Source organism: Stegostoma tigrinum, chromosome 38, assembly GCF_030684315.1.
Source record: "Stegostoma tigrinum isolate sSteTig4 chromosome 38, sSteTig4.hap1, whole genome shotgun sequence".
Lineage (NCBI taxonomy): Eukaryota > Metazoa > Chordata > Chondrichthyes > Orectolobiformes > Stegostomatidae > Stegostoma > Stegostoma tigrinum.
In genome coordinates, this window is record NC_081391.1 from 26220821 (window position 1) to 26245483 (window position 24663).

General features: G+C 42.0%; 1 protein-coding gene across 1 annotated transcript in view; it reads right to left on the reverse strand.

Moving 5' to 3' along the window:
- LOC125447092 (RNA binding protein fox-1 homolog 1-like) overlaps positions 1–24663 on the reverse strand; it is a 347070-nt gene that overhangs the window by 224860 nt on the left and 97547 nt on the right. Inside the window, 1 exon segment of the mRNA XM_048521195.2 lies at positions 11978–12025. Coding sequence (XP_048377152.2) covers positions 11978–12025 — 48 coding nt within the window.

The following is a 24663-nucleotide window of genomic DNA, read 5'->3' on the forward strand; positions in this document are numbered from 1 at the left end:
GTGCTAAATTGCCCGTTGTGTTCAGGGATGTGTAGATTGTTGGATTATAGTGAGGTGGGAATGCTTTGAGGTTCGGTGTGGACTTGCTGGGCCGAAGAGCCTATTTCCACACTGTAGGGATTCTATGACTCTATGATTAATCAGTCACCTTTTTATTATTAGAACGTAAGAGGGGTGTGTCTCTAATTAGGCCAGTATTGGCTCTCTGTCACAATTACCTTCAAAAGGTGTTCCTCAGCCATTTTTTGAACTCAATCTACGTAACACAGGCACACCCATTGTGTATCAGGGAAGGAGATCCAGGATTTTGACCCAGCAACATTGAAGGAACAGCGGGGTTTGGCAGGAATTTGCAGGTGGTGGATTTCCTACATATGTTACCTTTGTCCTTCTAGATAGTAGGTTTATAAGGTAATGTCAAAGGAGCGTTGGTGAGTTGCTGCATTGCATTGTGAAGATAATACGCACTGCTGTCACTGTGTATCACTGGTGAAGGGAACAGATGTTAAATTTAAGGAATGGGATGGGATGCAAATCAAGCAAGCTGCCTGTGTTAAGGCTGCACTCATCCAATCAAATGGAAAGTATCGTATCACACTGTTGACTTTGTGCCTTGTAGCTAGTGGACCGGCAGTGGGAAGTCAGGACAGGAGTTACACAACAGAATTCCTAACCAATGACATGTTCTTCAAGACACAGTCTAAACTGGAGTGGTCCACTTTAGTTTGTGGTCAATAGCATGCTCCAGGATGCTGATAACGAGAGAATCCGTGATGGTAATGCCACTGAATGTCAAAAGGAAGACAATCAGATTCTCTCATTGGAAAAGGTCATTGTTTGCCACTTAGTACTTACCACCTGTCAGCCTCTGTTACTAACAAAAGGTGCCACAGAGTGGCCACTTAAGTACTTTTCAGTATATTTTTTGTAAAAATACAAGTGCCAAATTACTATTAGACTTCAAAAACAACACTTTTTTACTTCAGCTGTTACTTAAAGGCAATCTGCTTTAAATAAGAGTTCGTTGTAGCTACCTCAATAGATCCCTGCTTTATCTAATAGGCTTTACTTAAGTTAGTTTATGGCTCAGGCAGAAGTATCATCAGTCACATATCTGTCATCTAATCCACCTTATCAGCAGTCAAACAGACAGTCCCAGGCTTAAAAGCAAACAGAAACTGCAGGGAAAGCTCAGCAGGTCTGACAGCATCTTGGTAGTCCCAGGCTTTACAGTCAGCAATAATCATTTCTCAGCTGAGGGCCTTGGCCCAATTACTGAAAGCACAGAGACCAGAAGGTGCTGAAAGTTGGCACATCACCCACTGCTACAAGAGCAGCATGTTGTCTCTCTTCTAGAAGGTTCAGAAAAGATTTACCAGGATATTGCCAGGACTGGAGGATGAATGTTATACGGACAGGCTGGGACTTCTTTTTAAACTGGAGCATAGGAGATTTATAAAATGATACTCCTTCTAGAAGAGCGAGCCGTTCTTCCACTGCCAAATGTTTTCATTTTAAATATCAAGTCAGAATTAAGCCTCCTTGCCACCAATTTCTTATAAGTTTTATTCTGTCATAGTCATAGATGTCGATATTGCAAAAATAGTCCTTTGGTTCATCAAGTCTGTGCCATAGACTCATAGAGCGCGGAAAGAAGTTTTCCAAACTAAACCAGTCCCACGTGCCTAAGTGTGGCCCAAATCTTTCCTATTCATTCTCCTATCCGAATATCTTTTAAGTGTTGTAAACTGTACCTGTATCTACTATTTCCTCTGGCAGTTCATTTCACAAACGAACAACCCTCTGTGTGAAAAGCTGTCCCTCAGGTCCCTTTCAAATCTATGTACTCTCACCTTTTGGAGAAGATTTGTAGCTCAGGTTGAGGTTCTGGATGTGAGTTTGCTCGCTGAGCTGGAAGGTTAGTTTTCAGACGTTTCGTCACCATTCTAGGTAACATCAGTGAGCCTCCGGTGAAGCGCTGGTGTTATGTCCTGCTTTCTATTTATTTGTTTACGTTTCCTTGGGTTGGTGATGTCATTTCCTGTGTTGGTGATGTCATTTCCTGTTCTTTTTCTCAGAGGGTGGTAGATTGGCTCCAAATCAATGTTTGTGTTGATGGAGTTCCGATTGGAATGCCATGCTTCTAGGAATTCTTGTGCATGTCTCTGTTTGGCTTGTCCTAGGATGGATGTGTTGTCCCAATCAAAGTGGTGTCCTTCCTCTTCTGTATGTAAGGATACGAGTGATAGTGGGTCATGTCATTTTGTGGCCAGTTGATGTTCATGTATCCTGGTGGCTAGCTTTCTGCCTGTTTGTCCAATGTAGTGTTTGTCACAGTTCTTGCAAGGTATTTTGTAGATGACGTTCGTTTTATTTGTTGTCTGTATAGGGTCTTTTAAGTTCATTAGCTGCTGTTTTAGTGTGTTGGTGGGTTTTTGGGCTACCCTGATGCCAAGAGGTCCGAGCAGTCTGGCAGTCATTTCGGAAATGTCTTTGATGTAGGAGAGAGTGGTTATGGTTTCTGAGCCCGTTTTGTCACTGAGAAATCGGCGGACTGTGTTCATAGGGTACCCATTCTTTTTGGATACGCTGTATAGATGATTTTCCTCTGCTCTTCGTAGTTCCTCTGTGCTGCAGTGTGTGGTGGCTCGTTGGAATAATGTTCTAATGCAGCTTCGTTTGTGGGTGTTGGGATGGTTGCTCCTGTAGTTCAGTATTTGGTCCGTACGTGTTGTTTTCCTGTAGACGCTGGTTTGAAGTTCCCCATTGACTGTTCGCTCTACTGTGACATCTAGGAATGGCAGTTTGTTGCTGTTTTCCTTCTCCTTTTGTGAATGTTATGCCAGTAAGGGTATTATTGATGGTCTTGAAGGTTTCCTCTAATTTGTTTCGTTTAGTGATGACAAATGTGTCATCCACATTGGGTCCGCTATGTGGATGACACCTTTGTCATCACTAAACAAAACAAATTAGAGGAAACCTTCAAGACCATCAATAATACCCTTACTGGCATAACATTCACAAAAGAGGAGGAAAACAGCAACAAACTGCCATTCCTCGATGTCACAGTAGAGCGAACAGTCAATGGGGAACTTCAAACCAGCGTCTACAGGAAAACAACACGTACGGACCAAACACTGAACTACAGGAGCAACCATCCCAACACCCACAAACGAAGCTGCATTAGAACATTATTCCAACGAGCCACCACACACTGCAGCACAGAGGAACTACGAAGAGCAGAGGAAAATCACCTATACAGCGTATTCAAAAAGAACGGGTACCCAATGAACACAGTCCGCCGATTTCTCAGCGACAAAACGGGCCCAGAAACCATAACCACTCTCCCCTACATCAAAGACATTTCCGAAATGACTGCCAGACTACTCGGACCTCTTGGCATCAGGGTAGCCCAAAAACCCACCAACACACTAAAACAGCAGCTAATGAACTTAAAAGACCCTATACAGACAAGCAAAACAAACATCATCTACAAAATACCTTGCAAGAACTGTGACAAACACTACATTGGACAAACTGGCAGGAAGATAGCCACCAGGATACATGAACATCAACTAGCCACAAAATGACATGACCCACTATCACTCGTATCCTTACATACAGATAAGGAAGGACACCACTTTGATTGGGACAACACACCCATCCTAGGACAAGCCAAACAGAGACACGCACAAGAATTCCGAGAAGCATGGCATTCCAATCGGAACTCCATCAACAAACACATTGGCTCCAAATCAATCTACCACCCTCTGAGAAAAAGAACAGGAAATGACATCACCAACATAGGAAATGACATCACCAACCCAAGGAAACGTAAACAGATAAATAGAAAGCAGGACATAACACCAGCGCTTCATCAGAGGCTCACTGATTATGTTACCTAGAGTGGTGACGAAATGTCTGAAAACCTTCCAGCTCAGCGAGCAATCTCACATCCAGAACTCTCACTTTAAAAATACGTCCTATAGTTTTGAACAACCCCACACGAGGGAAAAGGCCTTTGCTATTCACTTTATATTTGTGGAAATCTGTATCTATGCCCCTCATTATTTTATGAACCTCCTATGCTCCCGCAAAAAATGTCCTAGCCTATCCAGCCTCTCCTTATAACTCAAATCCTCCAGTCCTGGCAACATCCCGGTAAATCTTTTCTAATTTAATGATATTATTCCTACAGCAGGACACCCAGAACTGTACACACTTCTACTACTAAAGCGGCCTCACCAATATCCTGCACAACCTCAACATGACACCCCAACTGCTACACTCAATGATTTGAGCAGTGTGCAAGCATGCCCAATACCTTCTTCAACACCCTGTCTACCTGTGACACAAATTTCAGAGAACTATTGTCCTGAACCCCTTGGCATCTCTGTTCGACAATACTACCCAGGGCACTACCATTAACTCTAAGTCACCCGCTTGTCTGTTTTACCAAAGTACAACAACACACATCTATCCCAATTAAGCTCAATCTGCTACTCCTCAGCCCATTGGCCCAATTGTCACGATACATTTGTAATCTTAGATCACCTTCTTCACTGTAAACTATATCAACAATTTTGGTCTCATCCGCAAACTTACTCACCAGACCAAAGGGCTCCTCATTTAAAGGTGAGGGGCCAGTAGTTTAGAGATCTGAGAAAAAGATTTTTTTTTTCTCCAGTGCGTGGTAAATTGAGGAACGTGCTGTCTGGGAGTCTAGTGGAAGCAGGTATTTTCTCAATATTTAGGAAGTATCTGGATGAGCATTTAAAGTGCCAGTGTATTAGTTTCAGACCAAGTGCAGATAAATGTAATTAATGGAGTTCAGTATTTCTTGGTCAGCATGAACATGGTGGGCTGAACGGCCTCTTTCTACACTGCATGACTCTGTGCCTCACACATTCTCATCCAAATTGTTCATATAAATTACAACAGTGGACCCAGCAGAGATCCCTGTGGAACATCACTGGTCATAGACCTCCAGTCTGAAAAACAACCTTCCAACACCACCTTGTGTCCTACTGTCAAGCCAATTTTGCACCAACCTGGCAAGCTCTCCACTAGTCCCACGTGACCTAACTTTACTAATTACACTACCATGCAGAACCTTGTCAAAGGATTTACTAAAGACCGTGTAGACGTCTACCGCTCTACACTCAATCTATGTGGTTACCTCCTTAAAAAACTCAAGTTTGTGAGATATGATTTCTTATGCACCAAGCTATGCTGAATATCCCGAATCAGTCTTTCCCTCTCCAAATACATGTAAACCCTGTCTTTCCAAATCCCCTCCAACAACTTAGTCACCAATGTTGTCAGACTCACTGGCCTACAGTTCCCATGCTTACGTCGATGCTGAAAATTTGGTTCACCATGGTCTGTTTCTCGAATGACATTCTACAACTTATTCTAAGATTAGTGCACCCTTTCTTAATCTTGGATGGCAAAAATTAAACAGAATATTCCAATGGTGATGTGACCAGTATGCTGTAAAGCCATATTAGTACTTACTAAATATTTACATTTCACGCCTCTTATAATGTCTTAGAACATAGAACAGTACAGTACAGCACAGAACAGGCCCTTCGGCCCACGATGTTGCACTGACCTGTGAACTAATCTAAGCCCCTCCACCTACACTATCCCATCATCATCCATCTTGCCTTCTATTAGTCGTTTTGGTAACTTTGTACCTGCACCCTTCCAACAAGAATGCTTAGATTGGACAACATCTGCCACTATTGCATCAAAATTGTGCAACCTAATACCTTGTTCAAATTCACCTGCACTCACCTTTACCACTTTATTAATAGCTTCCTTTGCAATTGTTTGTTTCCTTCACAGTTCATGAAATCACACAGTTTGATGCCATTTGAAAACTAGGATACATTTCTGTTTCTTTCCAAATCCAGATCACTTTCAAACGGAATTAAACATTTCAGTCCTAACACAGGGAACACTGCAACAAATTCAAAACAACCCCATTCATTCAAATGTTTTGCCTCTTACCTCCCAATTTCCTTTCCTTAAAGCTTTCCAGCAACTAAAATTAAAAAACAGGCCATTCAACCGAACGATGCAGGAACAGCATCTCATATTTCGCTTGGGAACACTGCAGCCCAATGGTATCAATGTGGGCTTCACAAGCTTCAAAATCTCCCCTTCCCCCACTGTATCCCAAAACCAGCCAAGCTTGTCCCTGCCTCCCTATCCTGTCCTTCCTCCCACCTATACCCTCCTTCCACCTCAAGTCCCACCTCCATCTCCTACCCACTAACCTTATCCCACTTCCTTGACTTGTCCCCCCCCTCCCTGGACTGACTTATCCCCTCCCTAACTTCCCACCTACATTCACCTTCACTGGCTCTAACCCCACCTCTTTGACCTGTCTGTCTCACCTTCACCTATTTTCTCCTTTATCCACCTTCAATCCGCCTCCCCCTCTCTCCCTATTTATTTCAGAATCCCCTTCCCCTCCCCCCATTTCTGAAGAAGGGTCTCGACCCAAAACGTCAAACCTTCCTGCGCCTCTGATGCTGCTTGGCCTGCTGTGTTCATCCAGCTTCACACGTTCTTATCTCATCCAACCTAACCAACTCAGTTTGGCACTTATCCTCCTTATAAAACAAACAGTCCTATCTACATGACTAATTCACTTTTCCCCTTTTCATTCAAACCAACTGTTTGAATACAGTCATAGTTTGTACTTAACCCTAGACCTGAATTCCATGTGAATTAAGAGTCAATAAACATGGGGCTGGACAAACGCAGCACGTCAGACAACATCAGAGAAGCAGGAAAGCCAATGTTTCAGGCAAAATGTGGACTTCCAAGTCCTCTGATGCTGTCTGACCCGTTTTGTTTATCCAGCTCCACATCTTATAGGCATCGGCAGTCATTACTGTCTCCATGAGAATTAACTTCAGAATTCCTTTTTAAGGGAGTTTATCTTGCTCAGTTCTAACTTGTTATATTTAAAATTATAGTTATTCCTGAATACTGAACTGACACTGGCACTGTTGTATTTACTCTTCCACCTTTTCATGATTAGAAACAAATTTAGCAATGAGCACTGAAATGTGCATTGTACCAATGAAAAAAGCCCCATTTTCTCATCTTTCTTAATATTTCTATTGCGGGCAGTACAGGGAATGTTGGGAATGCGTATTTCAGGTTCAATGAAGCTTCCTTCCCAGTCTGTGGAGTTTAATATAGCGCCAGTATGACGATCCTGCACTTTTCTCCAAGTGTAGTACCCTCAACTTTCAGTATCCTCTTGTGCGAAAGCTTACAAGCCACACAGGTGACATGGTGCCAGGCTGGATCCCTTAATGTTTTTGTATTCAGTTGTGGGAGAAAATACCAAAGGCTGGACCAGCATTTATTGCCTATCAGAAGGTGGTGGTGAGTTGCCGTCTTAAGTTACTGCAGTCCACGAGCTATAGGTAGATCTAAAATGCCATTAGTTATGGAGGTCTGCAAACACAGAAAAAGACCATCAAATCTGCACCAGTCAAAAACAACCACTTGACAATTCCAATCCAATTTTCTAGCATACCCTTGTACGTCTTTGCATCACAAATATCCAAGTAAATTCTTCTCAGATGTTAAACGATTTCTGCTTCTACTACACTTAATAGGAAGTTCCAGATTCCAAACACACGCTGGGTGAAAACTCTATCACATTCCCTCTAAACCTCCTGCTCCTTCTTGTGCGCACCGGTCACTGATCACTCCGCGAAGGGAAGGTTTCTTCCTGTTTACTCTATCTATAACAGTCATAATTTTACACATCGATGAAAAGTTCAGGCAAGAGGTAAGGGAATTCACAAACAAGTGACTCGTTTTAGAGATAGGTGTGTTTTTAAACTTGAGTGATCAGAGTTCGGAAGTTTGCACATTAGGCCTATTGCAGTCTTGCTGCATCTGAGAAATGGGAAGGAAGCTTTGTTGTCAGGCTGTTGTTAGTCCCTTCATAATCCAAAAGTACTCTATTACAGCACTTCAGTCATTTTTTTTGGAGAAATCTTCCATCACCAAACAAATAGTATTTTAACTATTCCAACACAGATGAAAGTTTATTCAACACTTCAGGATCCTCTATGTATTCAAACTGCAATATGAATACAGAAAACTGACAGAACTGTGAATCTCTGTAACAGGAGCTTGACAGATTATGAAGAGCTGAATCCAGTAATGTCAATTATTCACTCTCAGTGAAATCCTTGCACTCTGTACAAATGCCAACTGCAAGCATAGACTACATCCTTACTGACCTGGAACAATGTCAGTCAAGCTACAACGGACTAAGAAACAAGGTGCTATGCGTAACTGTTGGCACAATGATTCTAATGCCATCAGACAGATTAACTAATTCAACACGCTTGCAAGCAATTATTCAAATTAGACTTGGACCAGGGAGACTCAAGGTTTATCATGACCTTGGAACATCACAATTTTATCTGTGGGTGTCAACAAGTGTCAGACTGTATAAACGTTTGTCAACAAGGTGCTCATACTAAATCTATCAAGCCTCTGAAGATTTGATCTGGGAGCTACTGGACCAGAAGAAAAGGCCGAGTCTTGTTTTACTGCCACCAGTTTTCCTACTGCTGAAGTGGAAAGCTCCCTTCCCTCCCTCTCCCTCCATACATAGCAAAACAAAAAAGAACTTCATAATATAGAGCTTGATTCTACTTAGTAAACATACACAATGAAGCTATTTCCGCTCATTTTATCCCCAATGGCTCACTTGTCCATCTGCAGCCTGTGAATTCAATTATCTGCAAAGCTACAATTAACTGATAGCATTCCCTGCTTCCCAGGTGGGGTTTCCAGTATAAATCAAACTTGCCTTCCCTACTCTCTCAGCCAAATGGACTGAATTACCAGATGGCAGAAGATAATTGATGAAGCTGTATTTAAAGTCACATATTAAAATAAACTTCAAATTAACTCCTCTGTCACTGCACCATTTAAAACAATACTTGGTAACAAACAGCCCTAGTATTGGAAGCCTTTAAAACTAACAGATTGTAAACAGACAGAGTATCAAAATTATAGAAGGTTACACATATCATGAAAGTGCAGGGGCGAAGGGGCCACAGAGCTTGCGCGTGGGGGTGAAGGGGACTCAAAGAGAAGGAAAGGAAGGTGGGGTCAGTGCCTGAAGTGATGTAAGAAGTAGGAGTTCAGAATTAAACTGATGTGACTGCTGCCTGAAGCTCTTTGATCTCACCAACCACACATTACTGAACTCAACTACTAACCCAACCTGGGGCAGTTATGATGGGGTGCTGTACCTTGAATTAATAATTGCTCAAGTGAAAATCTCCTCCAAATTAAACAAATATTCTAATACAACCAGCACATGAGCCCAAATGCACTTGTTTAAAAAAAAATTTCACATTTGAACCTACATTTCCTTACACTATAACAAACTTGGTAAGACTTCACAGCGTTCTGTGCTGTTGCTGAACACTAACTAAGATGGTATATAATCTGTCTCCCAGTGAGAGGTATGGGGTAAGAGTGAACATGATGGAGGCAAAAGGCAGCAGGTAGAGAGAATAAAAGTGAGAGTTAAAAAAAGGAGAAAGACAGATTACAACCTCTTGGTAACCTTGTACAGGAATGATTTAAAGAAACTCTGAAATCAGGTGCAGCACTCGTGAGTAGCAAGCTCCTGTTCCCAAAAATGTACAAATGAAAACATCTGGAATCTCACATCTAAATGACTATCGTCACAGGGTGAAAACTGTTGCTTAATTTATCTGGATTTTCAATCTGAACTAATTTCACAGGGTCTCCTGCAGCCTTCTGACTAGAAATTGGGCCCAGTGGTTGGTGGTAGGGAGTCGGGTGGGGAAAGAGGATGCGGCACCTCACACAGTGAATCACAAATCAGAATATTCCCAGCAGTAATATTAGATAAGATCCTTTCTCTTCACCACCAGCAATGGTCATTCTAAACTACTGCTCTCCAACTTGTTCTTCTGTGCTCCATTCCTCAGGGCCAGATAATTGGTGATCAAGATCAGTGTGATCTACACTCATCTCAAACTTCTCCCAGTTAATCAAAATTCTGGAATGAAATCACCATAATACAGGTGTCACCTTGAAGAAAGGAAAGGCCCCAAACAAGTGTGAGCTAGGTGACCACATAACCTATTTCGTGTGTGAAGATTTAAGGATAAATGTTGGGTATCAGTTAAGCCTGACCTTATCCATGATCCAAGGTTCACATGTGCACTGCCAGCAGAGATTCCTGGGTGGTGCTTACGAACAAAACTCTGATGGCCTGCCCCTCCTGATGAGACAGCCATGCTGCATACTCCTGTTCTGGCTGAGATCAGCTGACTCTGCAAAGCCCAGGATCTCCTTAATATGTTTACTAGATAAACCAACTCATCTATTAATCAATTAAAGGGTTTCACTTCATCACAACTACACGACAATGTGACCAATGCAACTAGCCAACTACTAGTTAACCACTAGCTAACCAACCCCCTTTACCTTTAAATGGTACTAAGAATCTGATGCACCAAATATAGGATACAGTACTGAAGAAGACCTTTTGACCCATCGTGTTTATACCAGCTCCTGAAAGAGCTAGTCAGTTAGTCCCAATCTCCAGCCCATCTCTAAAGTCCTCTAAATTAATCACTTCCAAATATATATTCAGCTCTCTCTTATGGAATCTGCCTCCACCAGACTACCAGGCAACTCACTCTGAATCCTAACAACTAAGTCAAGAAGTTTCTCCTCATTTCACTCCTAGGTATCTTGTTGGCAACAAACAGTCACAATCTCAAGATTATCAACATACCAACCAGTGGAAACAGAATATCCTTCTATATCCCGTCAAAATTGTTCATAATTTCAGACACCTCACGAAAGTGGCCTCTTAATCTTCTCTCATCCAAGAAGAATAAACCTAATTTCTCATCTTTCCTTGGATCTAAAATTCCTCATTCCTGGTATCATTCTAGCAAATCTGCTTTGCACTCTCTCCAGAACTTCAACATCCTTTCCTAAATCAGGTGCCCAGGGTTACAAAAGTCTCTGGAAAAAATAAGTTCTGTGTTGCAAGGAAAATTAGGTCGATTTCAAAGAAGGTTTCTAATATCTTACATGGTTTTGAGACAGTGAACTGTGAATTATTTCCAATGTTTAATGAATCAATGGAAAAGTGTATTACAGGAATGATGTGGGTTATCACAATATAGAATTCTTTCCGACAATTGGCAATTGAGGCAAAAATTATCAACATAAAAGAGAATTGGATGAAGATTTGAAAGAGATAGGACAACATGTCGAAATAGAGAGCTCCAGTGAACAGCCAACATAAACACTAGTATGACTATGCTAATTTCCAACATCCTACACAGGACTTCCTGTAGCAATGCTTTTGATATTTTCTGTAGTGTGTGAAACTCCATTCACACTATGGGTTGCGCAGAAATAAATATCCGGAAATTTGTAAGTTCTTTTCACAAGCTTTTTTTTTCAAATTGCATTCAATTGTAAATATGTGATTGACAAGTGACAGGTGGTAGAAGCTGCACATTTCTGTATCAAATTAAAAATGCTGGAAATAGACAGCAGAGTCATTAGCAAAAAATCACTGGCCTATTGGTATCAGATTTTGTCACATAAATAAGTGCCATTAAACCTACGTAATAGTGACAACAAATCAGACCTTGTTAGAAGGGGTGAGGAAGTTACTTTGAAAAGATGATCACCATTTTTGGTAGCTGGTTTGAAGATATTAATTCAGCTACTTTACGACATCCAGGCATTCGAAATCTCACTGTTCAAACATTAATACCAAAGACTGAAAAGTACACGTTCAATGATAAAAGAAACCCTGAAGTTGACACTACATCTTTAAACATGTGGAATAGATGTGGACATCTATTTACTGACAACCAAATAAAATCTGCCAAGCAGAAACAGGAGACTCTCTTACCATAAGGTCAGTCCGCTCTGCACAATCTTTGAACTCCAATGTTGAATCCTAAGGAAAGAACACAACAGCTTCATAACATGATCCTATGGTACCATACATTTTTTCATACATCACTTGTGCAAATTTTCAAATCATTTTCTTGGTTGATTTGCTCATTGCTTTCCTGGAGATGGTGATCCATGGTTCCATAGGTGCCACATAGCCTCTAGTACAAAGGGTTGGCAGTCTATTTCATGCATAAAAATATTTAAGAGTTTAAGATTATACCTTGAAAAAAGGTATAATTTGAAACTCAGCTAAGTAGTATTCTATGAAATAAATTCAGTGTGAAGTTATTTTTAAACAGAATGAAATGCTATATATATTTTTTTTAAAATCACTGTTTAGTCATGTGTGGTTCAGAAAAATAACACCCTTCACATCCAACTTCAAATTTTGAACATTTAAACACGTTTGCAGAGGAACCTAATTTGGATATACAGAATCTTTTTTTAAGTCTACCAATGAGAGCCTTTTACAGCAGCTAAAAGGTGACTGCTTCCACCAGCCTCTAAGTGAAAATCAGTTACTGCTATAAATACCCAGGATTTTCGATGATGCAGCTCTCAAATGTGAAACATGTTCTGCTATTTAAATATTCAGCTTGCATCTTACCCAAAAGAGAATTTAGAACCTCAACGTTCATACTGATCATCTCTGTTACAAAGTCAAACACAGCCTTAAACCTCTTCATTCCTGTACCACAATTTGATATAAATTTGCCATCTTTTGTATCTACAGCAATCAGATGTTTATTTTGCCTCCATTTTAACAACTCTAACGCTGCATTTCGAAAAGGATTTTTCTTTCCTCGGGACATGTTCTCGTTACTTACTGCAGCATCTAGTGGTGTAAATGATAACTACACTGTAGACAATCTCAATGGTACAGTCGCAAAGGTCTTAAGTAGATTCCGCACTGAAAACTGTGCAATTACACAAACGTTAATTTGCTGAAATTGCAAGTGGTCAGACCAACACATTCATCCTGTACAAAAGTCATTATACATCAATGTAAAAGGACCAGTATTCATACAGCAAATCAATATTAACATCAAATAGCACTAAACCAAAAGGAAATTTAAGTGAAAAACTCAGGTACAGTTTGAAAGGAAGACACAAGTAGAAAAAACAAGCAATAGGTGATAAAATTCTGAAAGGTGTGAGCATCAGAAATAAAATTTGGTAGAAGTCAGTACACAATGCATTTTGTAAATCTCTAAAGTGTGGAAAAAGAGAAACACAAATAGGCAATGCAGAGTTGTGCTTTTCAGAGAACTTGCACAGTTGCAAAAAGGATAATCTGTTTTCTTGTGCCCTGTAAGATTCCCAGACTCCAGCAGCAATACATCTTCCCTCATTCTTGTCTTCTCTGTGCAAAATATTACAGCTATTGCTATTAAATTTATTTAATCTCTCCCTTACATTCCCCAATGATGCTTACTGATGGCCTGAAAGTTCAAAGGAGACCTTATGAATGTAACTTGTTCCAACCATGTGATGAGCCAGAGCCCAATCCCCACACAGCAGGCTTGATTCTACTCTACCACCATCTTTCCTAATCCCAACTGGTCATCAATCCCTTCTAAAAATGTGCACGTGCCATCTAACAGGGAAGAACAAGAGAAACAGGGAGATAGAAGAATGATATTTCATTTTGTTTGTGATTGTTACAGGATCAATAAAGCAAACATTTATGTGAACCTCTTAATCGGAGTCCATTTCTCATGGATTTCACACACTGTTGTCTATTATCCTCCAAATTATAAATGCTCAGTGGATTCAGCCATGAATAAAATAAATTGCTCACACAGTAGGTTAAGCTAGATAATCTAACTGATGTGTGGATTTAAGAATTAGATGTATTCTCCATCCAGGCACTGCATTATCACCTTTTCAGCTCACCACTAAACCTCTCAAAAGATAGATTCATGCTCAACATGACTTCATGACTCCACTCAGTTTTCAGCATCACATAGCAAGTGCTTATTTCTTCTCCTCATCCCATAATCATCATCTGAGATAAACTTAGACCAAATGTTGGCACAGGGGCCTTCTGGATTGGTTAGTTTTAAACAACATTAAACAATGCTGTCACTCATCACATACCACCCCACCAACCTCCGGGTCCAACGCATCATCCCCCAACACTTCTGCCATCTGCAATCCGACCCCACCACCAAAGACACTTTTCCCTCCCCACCTTATCTGCTTTCCGGAGGGACCACGCTCTCCATGACTCCCTTGTCTGCTCCACACTCCCCTCCAGCCCCACCACCCCGGCACTTTTCCCTGCAACTGCAGGAAATGCTACACCTGCCCCACACCTCCTCCCTCACCCACATCCCAGGCCCCAAGAAGACTTTCCACATCGTGCAGATGTTTATCTGCACATCTGCTAATGTGGTATACTGCATCCACTGTTCACGTTGTGGCCTCCTCTACATCGGGGAAATCAAGTGGAGGCTTGGGGACCACTTTGCAGAACACCTAAGCTCGGTTTGCACTAAACTGTATCTCCCAGTCGCGAACCATTTCAACTCCCGCTCCCACTCCTCAGACGACATGTCCATCCGGGGCCTCCTATCGTACCACAACGAAGCCACCCAAAGGTTGCAGGAACAGCAACTCATATTCCGCTTGGAAACCCTGCAGCCCAATGGTATCAACGTGGACTCCACAAGTTTCAAAATATCCCCTCCCGCAACCACAACCCAAAACCAGCCCAGCAAGTCCCCCGCCTCCCTAAACTGTCCTTCTTCCCACCTATCCCCTCCTCCCATCTCAAGCCCCACCCCCATCTCCTACCTACTAACCTCATCCCACACCCTTGACTTAGCCCTCCTGTCTGGACTGACCTATCCCCTCCCTAACTCCCCACCTACACTCACCTCTACTGGCTCCATCCCTCCCCCTTTGACCTGTCTGTCTCCTCTCCACCTATCTTCTCCTCTATCCATCTTCTATCCACATCCCCCTCTCTCCCTATTTATTTCAGAACCCCCTTCCCCCTCCCATTTCTGAAGGAGCGTCAAGGCCCGAAACATCAGCCTTCCTGCTCCTCTGATGCTGCTTGGTCTGCTGTGTTCATCCAGCTCTACACCTTGTTATCTCAGATTCTCCAGCATCTGCACTTCCTACAACCTCTGTCACTCATTAAATCAGGGAAAAACTAAAGAAACAAATAATAGCTATTCATATGTATATGCAGGAATCAACAACTATCTAACATTGAGCAATCACTATTTCCAACAGTCAGAGTTTTACAGCTTGGAAACAGATCCTTCAGTCCAACTAGTTCACATGACCATGTTCCCAATCTAAACTAGTCTCACGTGTCTACGTTTGGTCTATATCCCTCCAACCCTTTCCTATTCATGTACTTTTCAAAATTTCTTTTAAGTGTTGTAACAGTACTTGCATTCATCACTTCCTCTGGCAGTTCATTCCATACACAAACCACTGTGGTTTTTGTCCATTTTAATCTTTCTCATGTTAAAATTACAACCCCTTGTTTTGAACTCTTCCACCCTAGAAAAAAGACCCTTGCCATTCACCTGATCTGTGCCCTCATGATATTATAAACTTCAATAAGGACACTCAACTCCCTACACTCAGTTTAAAAAGTCCCAGCTTATCCAACTTCTCCTTATAACTCAAGCACACCATTTCCAGCAACATCCTGGTAAATCTTTTCTCTAGATCCTTTCCAATTTAATAGTATGCTTCCTATTGCAGGACAAATAGAACTGCACACAGTACTCAGTCAGGTATAAACATACACTGAGGTTGCACGTAATTATACTAAAATTAAATAAAACAAAGAACTGCAGATGCTAGAAATCTGAAACAAAAACAGAAATTGCTAGGGAAACTCAGCAGGTCTGGTAGCATCTGTGGACAGAAAGCAGAATTAATATCTCTGGTCCACTAACCGTTCTTCAGAACAGGTTTCTGCAGCAACTTACATTTTTGTGATACTATAATTCAAACTAGATTTAAAAGGCTCAATCTTTTCCATTTATTAAAAAGATGAAAGAGATAACCCTCAGCCCTCAATTTTTTTAAATAAACCCTCTCTTTGCTGCACAACCAGCCATTCCATTATATCAATCAGCTCATATCTCAGTCGCCAGGATCTGTGCACCTCTACGGTGTGTCCGAAGGACTGTCCATCACCCTTTCCCCATGCTGAAGACACAGTGACCTTCAGGTTAAACCAGCACTGGTTGTCTCTCTGTAATGCACAGGTCAGTGGTGATTTCCAGCTGTGATTCAATGTCTTTTCCTCTTCTCATCAGAAGCTTCAGCTGAAGCTGAACTCTGCACTCCCAGTTTCTCTTTGCCCAATTCAAACTGCACCCTATGAGCAGCAAAACAAATTATTATCCAGTCATTTAAAAAACTTAAAAGGCCCTGCCCAACCCTATTGTGAATATTTCGCTCATCACACCTCCCAGTCCTTTCCCTTTAGCCTCCAATGTAGAGTTTCTACTTCTTCATTCCTCATCTGGTATTCTTGTGTGGAATCCACTGCCCAAAACTCTGCTTTTCTGTCTTTTTCCTTTTTGAAACATTTGCCATTGACTCTTACTTCACCTCAGCCCTTCGAGATTCCTCCACCTCCTGTTAAATGCTCATCACTGCAATAAATTGCAAAGCTGGTTTGTGCAAGGGATGCTACCCAAATAGGTAGTTGCATTAAGGGTAAACTCAAGCAACCTCCAAAGCATTTCACTATCTCTACAAGGTGCTTCAGGCACTTCAGCATTAAGGCTTCAAGAGCCACAAAGTGAAACTCACTCTTTTAGCAATTTCACTGCTATAGAGCAGGACGCATCAAGATGCATTTATAACATAAATCTTTTACCCATGCTGACACATGGGGTATGCTTTCTGTCAAAAGACAGAAAAAAGTTGCGTAAAGTCAACTGAAGGTGCAATTCCAGAAACAGCTTACATTTCCCCGCCATACAGGAATAAACATGTAGCTACCAGGAAGGAAACATAAATGCAATATACCAATGACCTAAAGGCTCTCCACTTCTTCCTGTCCTGCAGACCCGACCAGTCCCCCTCCACCGTCACCCTCATCCGCCTAGCCAAACTCGTCCTCACCCTCAACAACTTCTCTTTCGATTCCTCCCACTTGCTACAGACTAAGGAGGTGGCAATGGGTCCCTGCATAGGCCCAAGCTATCCCTGCCTCTTTGTTGGTTAAGTGGAATAGTCCCTCTTCCGCACCTACACTGGCCCTAAACCCCACCTCTTCCTCCATTACATTGATGACGGTATTGGCGTAACCTCGTGCTCCCAAGAAGAGATCGAACAGTTCATCCACTTCACCAACTTCCACCCCAACCTCAAGTTCACCTGGACCATCTCCAAAACATCCTTCACCTTCCTGGCCCTGTCTCCATCTCAGGCAACCACCTGGAAACCAATATCCATTTCAAGACCACCGACTCCCACAGCCACCTGGAAAACACCTCCTCTCACCCATCTTCTGCAAAAAATCCATCCCCTGTTCCCAATTCCTTCACCTCCGCCGCATCTGCTCCCAGGATGAGGCATTCCATTCCCGTACATCTCAGATGTCCTCGTTCTTCAAGGATTGCAACTCCCCGGCTGAGGTGGTCGAGAACGCCCTTGACCATGACTCCCACATTTCCTGCAACTCATCCCTCACATCTTGCCCCCGCAATAACCGCCAAAAGAGAATCCCCCTAGTCTTCACATACCACCCCACCAACCTCCAGATACAACGCATCACCCTCCAACACTTCCGCCATCTACAATCCGACCCCAGCACTAAAGACATTTTCCTATCCCTACCCTAGTCTGCCTTCCAGAGAGGCCACTCTGTCTGTGACTCCCTTGTCCGCTCCACACTCCCCTCCAACCCCACCACTCCCGGCACTTTCCCCTGCAACCGCAGGAAGTGCTACAACTGCCCCCACACCTCCTCCCTCACCCCTATCCCAGGCCCCAAGATGACATTCCACATCAAGCAGATGTTCACCTGCACATCTGCTGTACCCGTTGTGGCTTCCTCTACATTGGGGAAACCAAGCGGAGGCTTGGGGACCGCTTTGCAGAACACCTCCGCTCAGTTCGCAATAAACAACTGCACCTCCCAGTCGCAAACCATTTTAACTCCCCCTCCCATTCATTAGACGACATGTCCATCCTGGGCCTCCTGCAGTGCCATAATGATGCCACCTGTAGGTTGCAGGAACAGCAACTCATATTCCGCTTGGGATCCCTGCAGCCCAATGGTATCAATGTGGATTTCACAAGCTTCAAGATCTCCCCTCCCCCCACCGCAACACAAAACCAGCCCAGCTCGTCCCCGCCTCCCTAACCTGTTCTTTCTCTCACCTATTCCCTCTTCCCACCTCAAGCCGCATCTCCATTTCCTACCTACTAACCTCATCCTGCCCCCTTGACCTGTCTGTCCACCCTGGACTGACCTATCCCCTCCCTACCTCCCCACCTATACTCTCCTCTCCACCTATCTTCTCCTCTATCCATCTTCAGTCCGCCTCCCCCTCTCTCCCTATTTATATCAGAATCCTCTCCCTATCCCTTTTTCTGATGAAGGGTCTAGGCCCGAAACGTCAGCTTTTGTGCTGCTAAGATGCTGCTTGGCTTGCTGTGTTCATCCAGCTCCACACTTTGTTATCTCGGATTCTCCAGCATCTGCAGTTCCCATTATCTCTGAACACATTTCATTCATACTTCTTAAAGTATTCAATCTTAGGAGTTTTACCATCCTCAAACAGGTGCTCTGTCTCTATCACTGAGAGAAAGAGTGCAAAAGAAACTAACTCATGCTACGTCCATGCCCCAAAATCTAGTCAACTCAAAAACAGAATCAGTAAAGACAGCGTACACATTTCGTAAAGGATGGTCTCCAAGCATGTAGAATGAATTCTAAAGAGAGATGAAGACTGTTGTTACATTTGTAAGATTTGCTGGGTACAACACAAGCACCCTGCTATTATAATCCATGACATGACGAATAAAAGCAAGGTGCCACATGCTTTGTCGACCTGATTAACCTGTCTGGCTACCTTTAGGAATCAGTGGACTGGCACCCTATGGTCCCTCAGTTCTTCTGAGCTTCCGAATGCCCTGCCATTCATTGAGTACTCGCTTGATTTTGTTACTTTTTCCAAAGTATATCACCTCAGTTATTGTTGTTAAATTCCATCTGCCACTTATCTGTTTACCTGACAACTTCTGTGTTTATTTCCAATCTAAAGGTTGCACTGCCATTACAAAAAACCAACAGCAGAGGACAGCAAGTCAGAAACTACAGCTCAAATTGTTCTCAACCTTGTATAAATGGAACACAAAAAACAGCTGCTATTTCCTACAATGCAACCTTATCCCTGAAGTCAGGTTACACTGGCCAACAGAAATTCCAAGTATTCTCTGCTGTCCATAGAATTGTTCAAAAGGGATGACGTTGTCTCAGTGTAGGTGAGGCACGAAACTCATCTTTGTTTTCTTTTAAAAACTGCTCATGCTTCAGTAGCAGCATCCAAATGTTTTTCTTTTTGCCAGTCACATATTACAGAACTCCAAAGAATACATATGAAAAACTCCTTCCCCTCAAACCTATCCAATTCCCAGTCAATTTAAAAACAATATGCCTTTAAACAAGAATCATTGTTGAAAAAATTATAATTACATACTTTCCCATCCCCACCCAAAATAACTGGTAAAATAATGATGTTACTGGACTGGCATACAAAGCCAGACCAAATCAGACTCACTAACACTAGGATCACACCATTGCGAAATTAAAACATTTGATGATGTAATTACCTAGTTGTTTCTAACCAGACTTAAATAACAACAGACATCAGTCCCCAAGTTTATAATTTAAACAGACATTAACAATTATAAATAGTCCATAGCAAAGCTAAACAAGATAATCTAATTATCTACGATTTAACCTCAATCTTTGATCACAACTTCCACTCTCTCAGACAGAGTTAAGGGACAAATGAAAAATGAAGTAAGTGCTATAAGTGGCAACGAGTGCCACGCTTCAATGAAATTCCTTAAACACTGTTCGGTATTAAAGACGCATGGGACAGCATCTTGCTCGAATTCCAAAGTCACCAGTCAACACTAACAGCTTTCAGCTAACTGAGGGACCTTCATACTTCTGATAAACTGGAATTCTTTTCTCAGAACATTTCCTAACTGAACATAAAATGAGACAGAGTTTGAAAAAAACATAAACACAGCATCCACACCTTCAGAGCACTTAGCCTTCTGCCCAAAAACCCCTGGTCAGAACCCATTCAATCTATGGTTTCTCCTTTTCCACATTCGCTGGTTCTTGAGAATAACACGTCCTGGTGCCGAAATGCGAACAATGTTCTTAAAACGATAATTAACCATATCTGTACTTCCAGGCCAGTTTCCATCTGCAAATATCAGCTGGTTTTTTCCACTTTTTTTCCCCCAAAAATCACAAGGTGTGCAAAGTTCAATTGTCAGCTTCAGCTTTCAGTTCCAAACAAAAGCCAGGAAATTTTTTTAAAAACTGATGGTCACAACTATTACAATTATTACTGTAATTCAAAGTTGTTTGAAGTTGAAAACTTAGCAAAATGGATAGTTTTAAGTCCTTCTTTTAAGGAAGATTACAAATTAACTGCTCGAGTTTGACACTATGATTTGAATTTGTTATTCTGTTTCAGTCAGACTGCAGGGTTGTTATCAACTGACTTTATGCATGCAATGCAGTCTGTACTTTAGGCACTTATAACCGACTCTTCCAGATTACAAATGCTTAATATCCAGCACAAACTACTGCATGAGGTTCTGCTATAACGTTGATAGGTTTGTTCCAGTGCAACATTGCGCTATAGAAATAACCAGACTCATGGGCAAAGTGGAATTAGGGGCAGACCACCAAAATATATCAAAATTCTTCCTCACCACTCTCCTGTAAGTATTGGAACCACGCCTGTCACTGTGTGAGCCTTGACACATCATCAAAATCTATTAACCTGCAACATAGTCTGCATCACAGCCTAGTCCACTACCGATCTGATCTGACATTCCATTGGTATAGACTCCTGGATAGATTTTCAGATAAGTGAAGCAGTGGAATCTGATCTTCCTTTCTTATGTAGCCCACTGACACTGAAGTTAATTGTAGGATTAAGATGCGTTATAAAATTGAGTAACATTGTATTCAAAATAGCCCAGGAAAAGAGCAGGTTGTAACACAGACAACTTTTGAGATAAATGATTTACATGAGCAAGTCTAGAAGTTCTCACATACTAAATATGTAACAAAATCTAAGCAAAAATACCACACACGAAGGTGCAAGTTTTAAATACATTACTTTAAATGATACTTGCTTTGCATTTAATGTGTTCAGCATAAACCCTTCAAACTAAGACTTCACATATTTTCCTATTATGACGGTTGATGTCTGTGTCACATTATACTTGAGATTTATGACATACAATCCAACTACCTTTCTCAAATGAGTTCTTTGTGACTTACTCTGAACATCTACACCATCTGCAAGGATCTGAAAAACAAAAATTTGCATTGACAAAGCCCAGGACATCAATGCGTACTTGATGGAATCATGTTATAGCAAGCACAAGGTCAGGGATTCCCCTATTCATCAATCGTGTCATAGTCAATTCACATTGCCGGAACAGCATTATGGCCGAATCCCCTGTACAGCGCTACTAATTGCTTTGCAGTAAACAGTGCTAAGAGTTTTGCAACTATAAATAACACCCACTTACAAACTCATGCCAGCAACAACAGGACTTTTAGATCATCCAAATGGGAAGTGAATGACAAGCAATACACCTGCCACATAGGTACTGACCACTTCCAAATAATGGCAACTCCAAGCATTCCTTCCGATCTATGTCAAATAGTCTATCAACATGGGGTCACTAATGGCTTGAGCGTAAACTGAATATGCTAGATCAAAACCAAGGAAAAACCATGGCAGAGGCTGGTTTATCTGTGATGAGCAGCTCACCTCATTCCCTCTCCTGAATGTTAAAAAATTCAAGTCAAGGAAATGGCTGAATGCTTAGCATCTGGCTGGCCTATTCAGAAGAGATTTTAGAGAACACATTTTTCCATAAAGATTACTGAAAATCTGGATATTCTCTCACTCTGCTGAGGCTGGGGGTCAAGTGACAATGCCATAACGGAGAGTGATCACTTTTTGCTGTTGAAGGGTATTCGGGGATCCATAAACAAGGCATGTAAAATGGGAAGGACAGATCAATCGACTACAATCTAACTGAACGCAGGAGGAGTTCTCAGAAGACATCTGACAAAGTGCCATATCAAAGGTTATTCCACAAATTAGACCTCTGTGTAGGGGGCTACATATTAAATGTGGACAAAAGATCGGTAAGCTAACGGGAAACACAGTAGATATAAATGGGTCAGATTTTCAGATTGGCAGGAGTGGATGCCACAGGGATCAATTTTGGGATCAATTATTTCCCAATCATCACAATGGCTTGCATGAAGGAGCTGAACGTAGATGTTTACAATCAACCTGCTCAGAGATATTATGACACACCTCTGGAGCATGTGGGAGTTTAAAATTAGGCTTCCTGGCCCAGAGAGAGTGACACTACCATTGCACCACAAGAGCCTTTAGGGTCCTAATGTTTGCTAAATGCACTGATGGCACAAGGATAGGGAGAAAGGAAGTCGTGAAGAGGACATACAAGGTCTCAACGTGATCGGTTTCAGATCTTCAGCATCAGCAGTCCTTTTGTTTTATAATCAGAAAAAAGATAGATAAGTTAAGTGGGAAGATCTTTGGCAGAGGAGTATAAAATGGCAAGTGTACACTCGTGCATCAGAAAAGTTTTTCTGATGAAGCTTCTCGGCCCGAAACGTCAGCTTTTGTGCTCCTAAGATGCTGCTTGGCCTGCTGTGTTCATCCGCCTCCACACTTTATCATCACAGGAACAAGATCAACAGCTTAGCAGCGTGGTGTAAAGGCAATCTCTCCCTCAATGTCAGCAAAACGAAGGAGCTAGTCATCAACTTTCGGAAGTGAAGTGGAGAACATTCCTCTATCTGTATCCATGGTGCTGGGGTGGAGATGGTCGAGGGCTTTAAGTTCCTGGGAGTGATGGTCACCAGTCTGTCCTGGTGCATCCACATCAATGTGACAGTCAAGAAAGCACAACAATGTCTCTACTTCCTCAGAAGGCTACGGAAATTCAGCATGTCCACAATGACACTTACCAACTTTTATAAATGTACCATAGAAAGCATCCTATCCAGATGTATCACAACCTGGTATGGCAACTGCCCTGCCCAAGACCACAGGAAATTGCAAAGTGTTGTGATCACAGTCCAGACCATCACAAAAACCAGCTTTCCTTCCAATGACTCGGGAAAGCAGCCAACATCAAAGACCCCTCCCATTCCAGTTACACCCTCTTTCACCCTCTTCCATCAGGCAGAAGACACAAAGGGTTTGAAAACGCATACCAACAGCTTCCACCCCGCTGTTATCAGACTTCTGAATGGGCCTCTCATATATGAAGAGTTGATCTTTTTCTGCACCTTCTCGGTAGCTGTAACACTATATTCTGCATTCTGTTCTAGTACCCTAATGTACTTATATAGGGTATGATTTGTCTGGAAAGCATGCAAAACAATACTTTTCAATGTATCCCAGTACATGTGGCATGAATAAATTGAATCAAAATGGATACAGTTTGTAGAGCTTAGGGGAACAGAATAATCTGGGTGTCCTGGTACATGAATCATAAGAAGTTAGTATACAAGTATAGCAAGTGATTAGAAAGGCAAATGATAAATAGTTTATTGCAAGGGAAATGGAACATTTAAGTAATGACATTTTGTTGCAGTTGTACAAGGTGCTGGAGTGCCTACATCTTTAAGAAACAATATGAATGCGCTGGGAAGGTTGACAGATTCCTGGAAAGGGGATATTGCCTGAAGAAAAGCTGGACAAGTTTAACTTACTGGAATTTAGAGTAATCAGAGGTGGTCTTACTGAATGACACAAGATCCCGAGAGGCCAGGACAGGGTGGATACTTGAGAAGGGATGTACTGGTACTGGAGGGATAGCGAGTTTTGAGAAGATTTGTAGCTCAGGTTGAGGTTCTGGATGTGAGTTTGCTCGCTGAGCTGGAAGGTTTGTTTTCAGCCGTTTCGTCACCATTCTAGGTAACATCAGCAGGTGAGCCTCCAGTGAAGCGCTGGTGTTATGTCCCGCTTTCTATTTATGTGCTCAGGTTTCCTTGGGTCTGTGATGTCATTTCCTGTGTTGATGTCATTTCCTGTGTTGGTGATGTCATTTCCTGTTCTTTTTCTCAGAAGGTGGTAGATGGGCTCCAAATCAATGTGTTTCTTGATGGAGTTCCGGTTGGAATGCCATGCTTCTAGGAATTCTCGTGTGTGTCTGGAACAAGCCAAACAGAGACACGCATGAGAATTCCCAGAAGCATGGCATTCCAACCGGAACTCCATCAACAAACACATTGATTTGGAGCCCATCTACCACCTTCTGAGAAAAAGAACAGGAAATGACATCACCAACCCAAGGAAACCTAAACAGATAAATAGAAAGCGGGACATAACG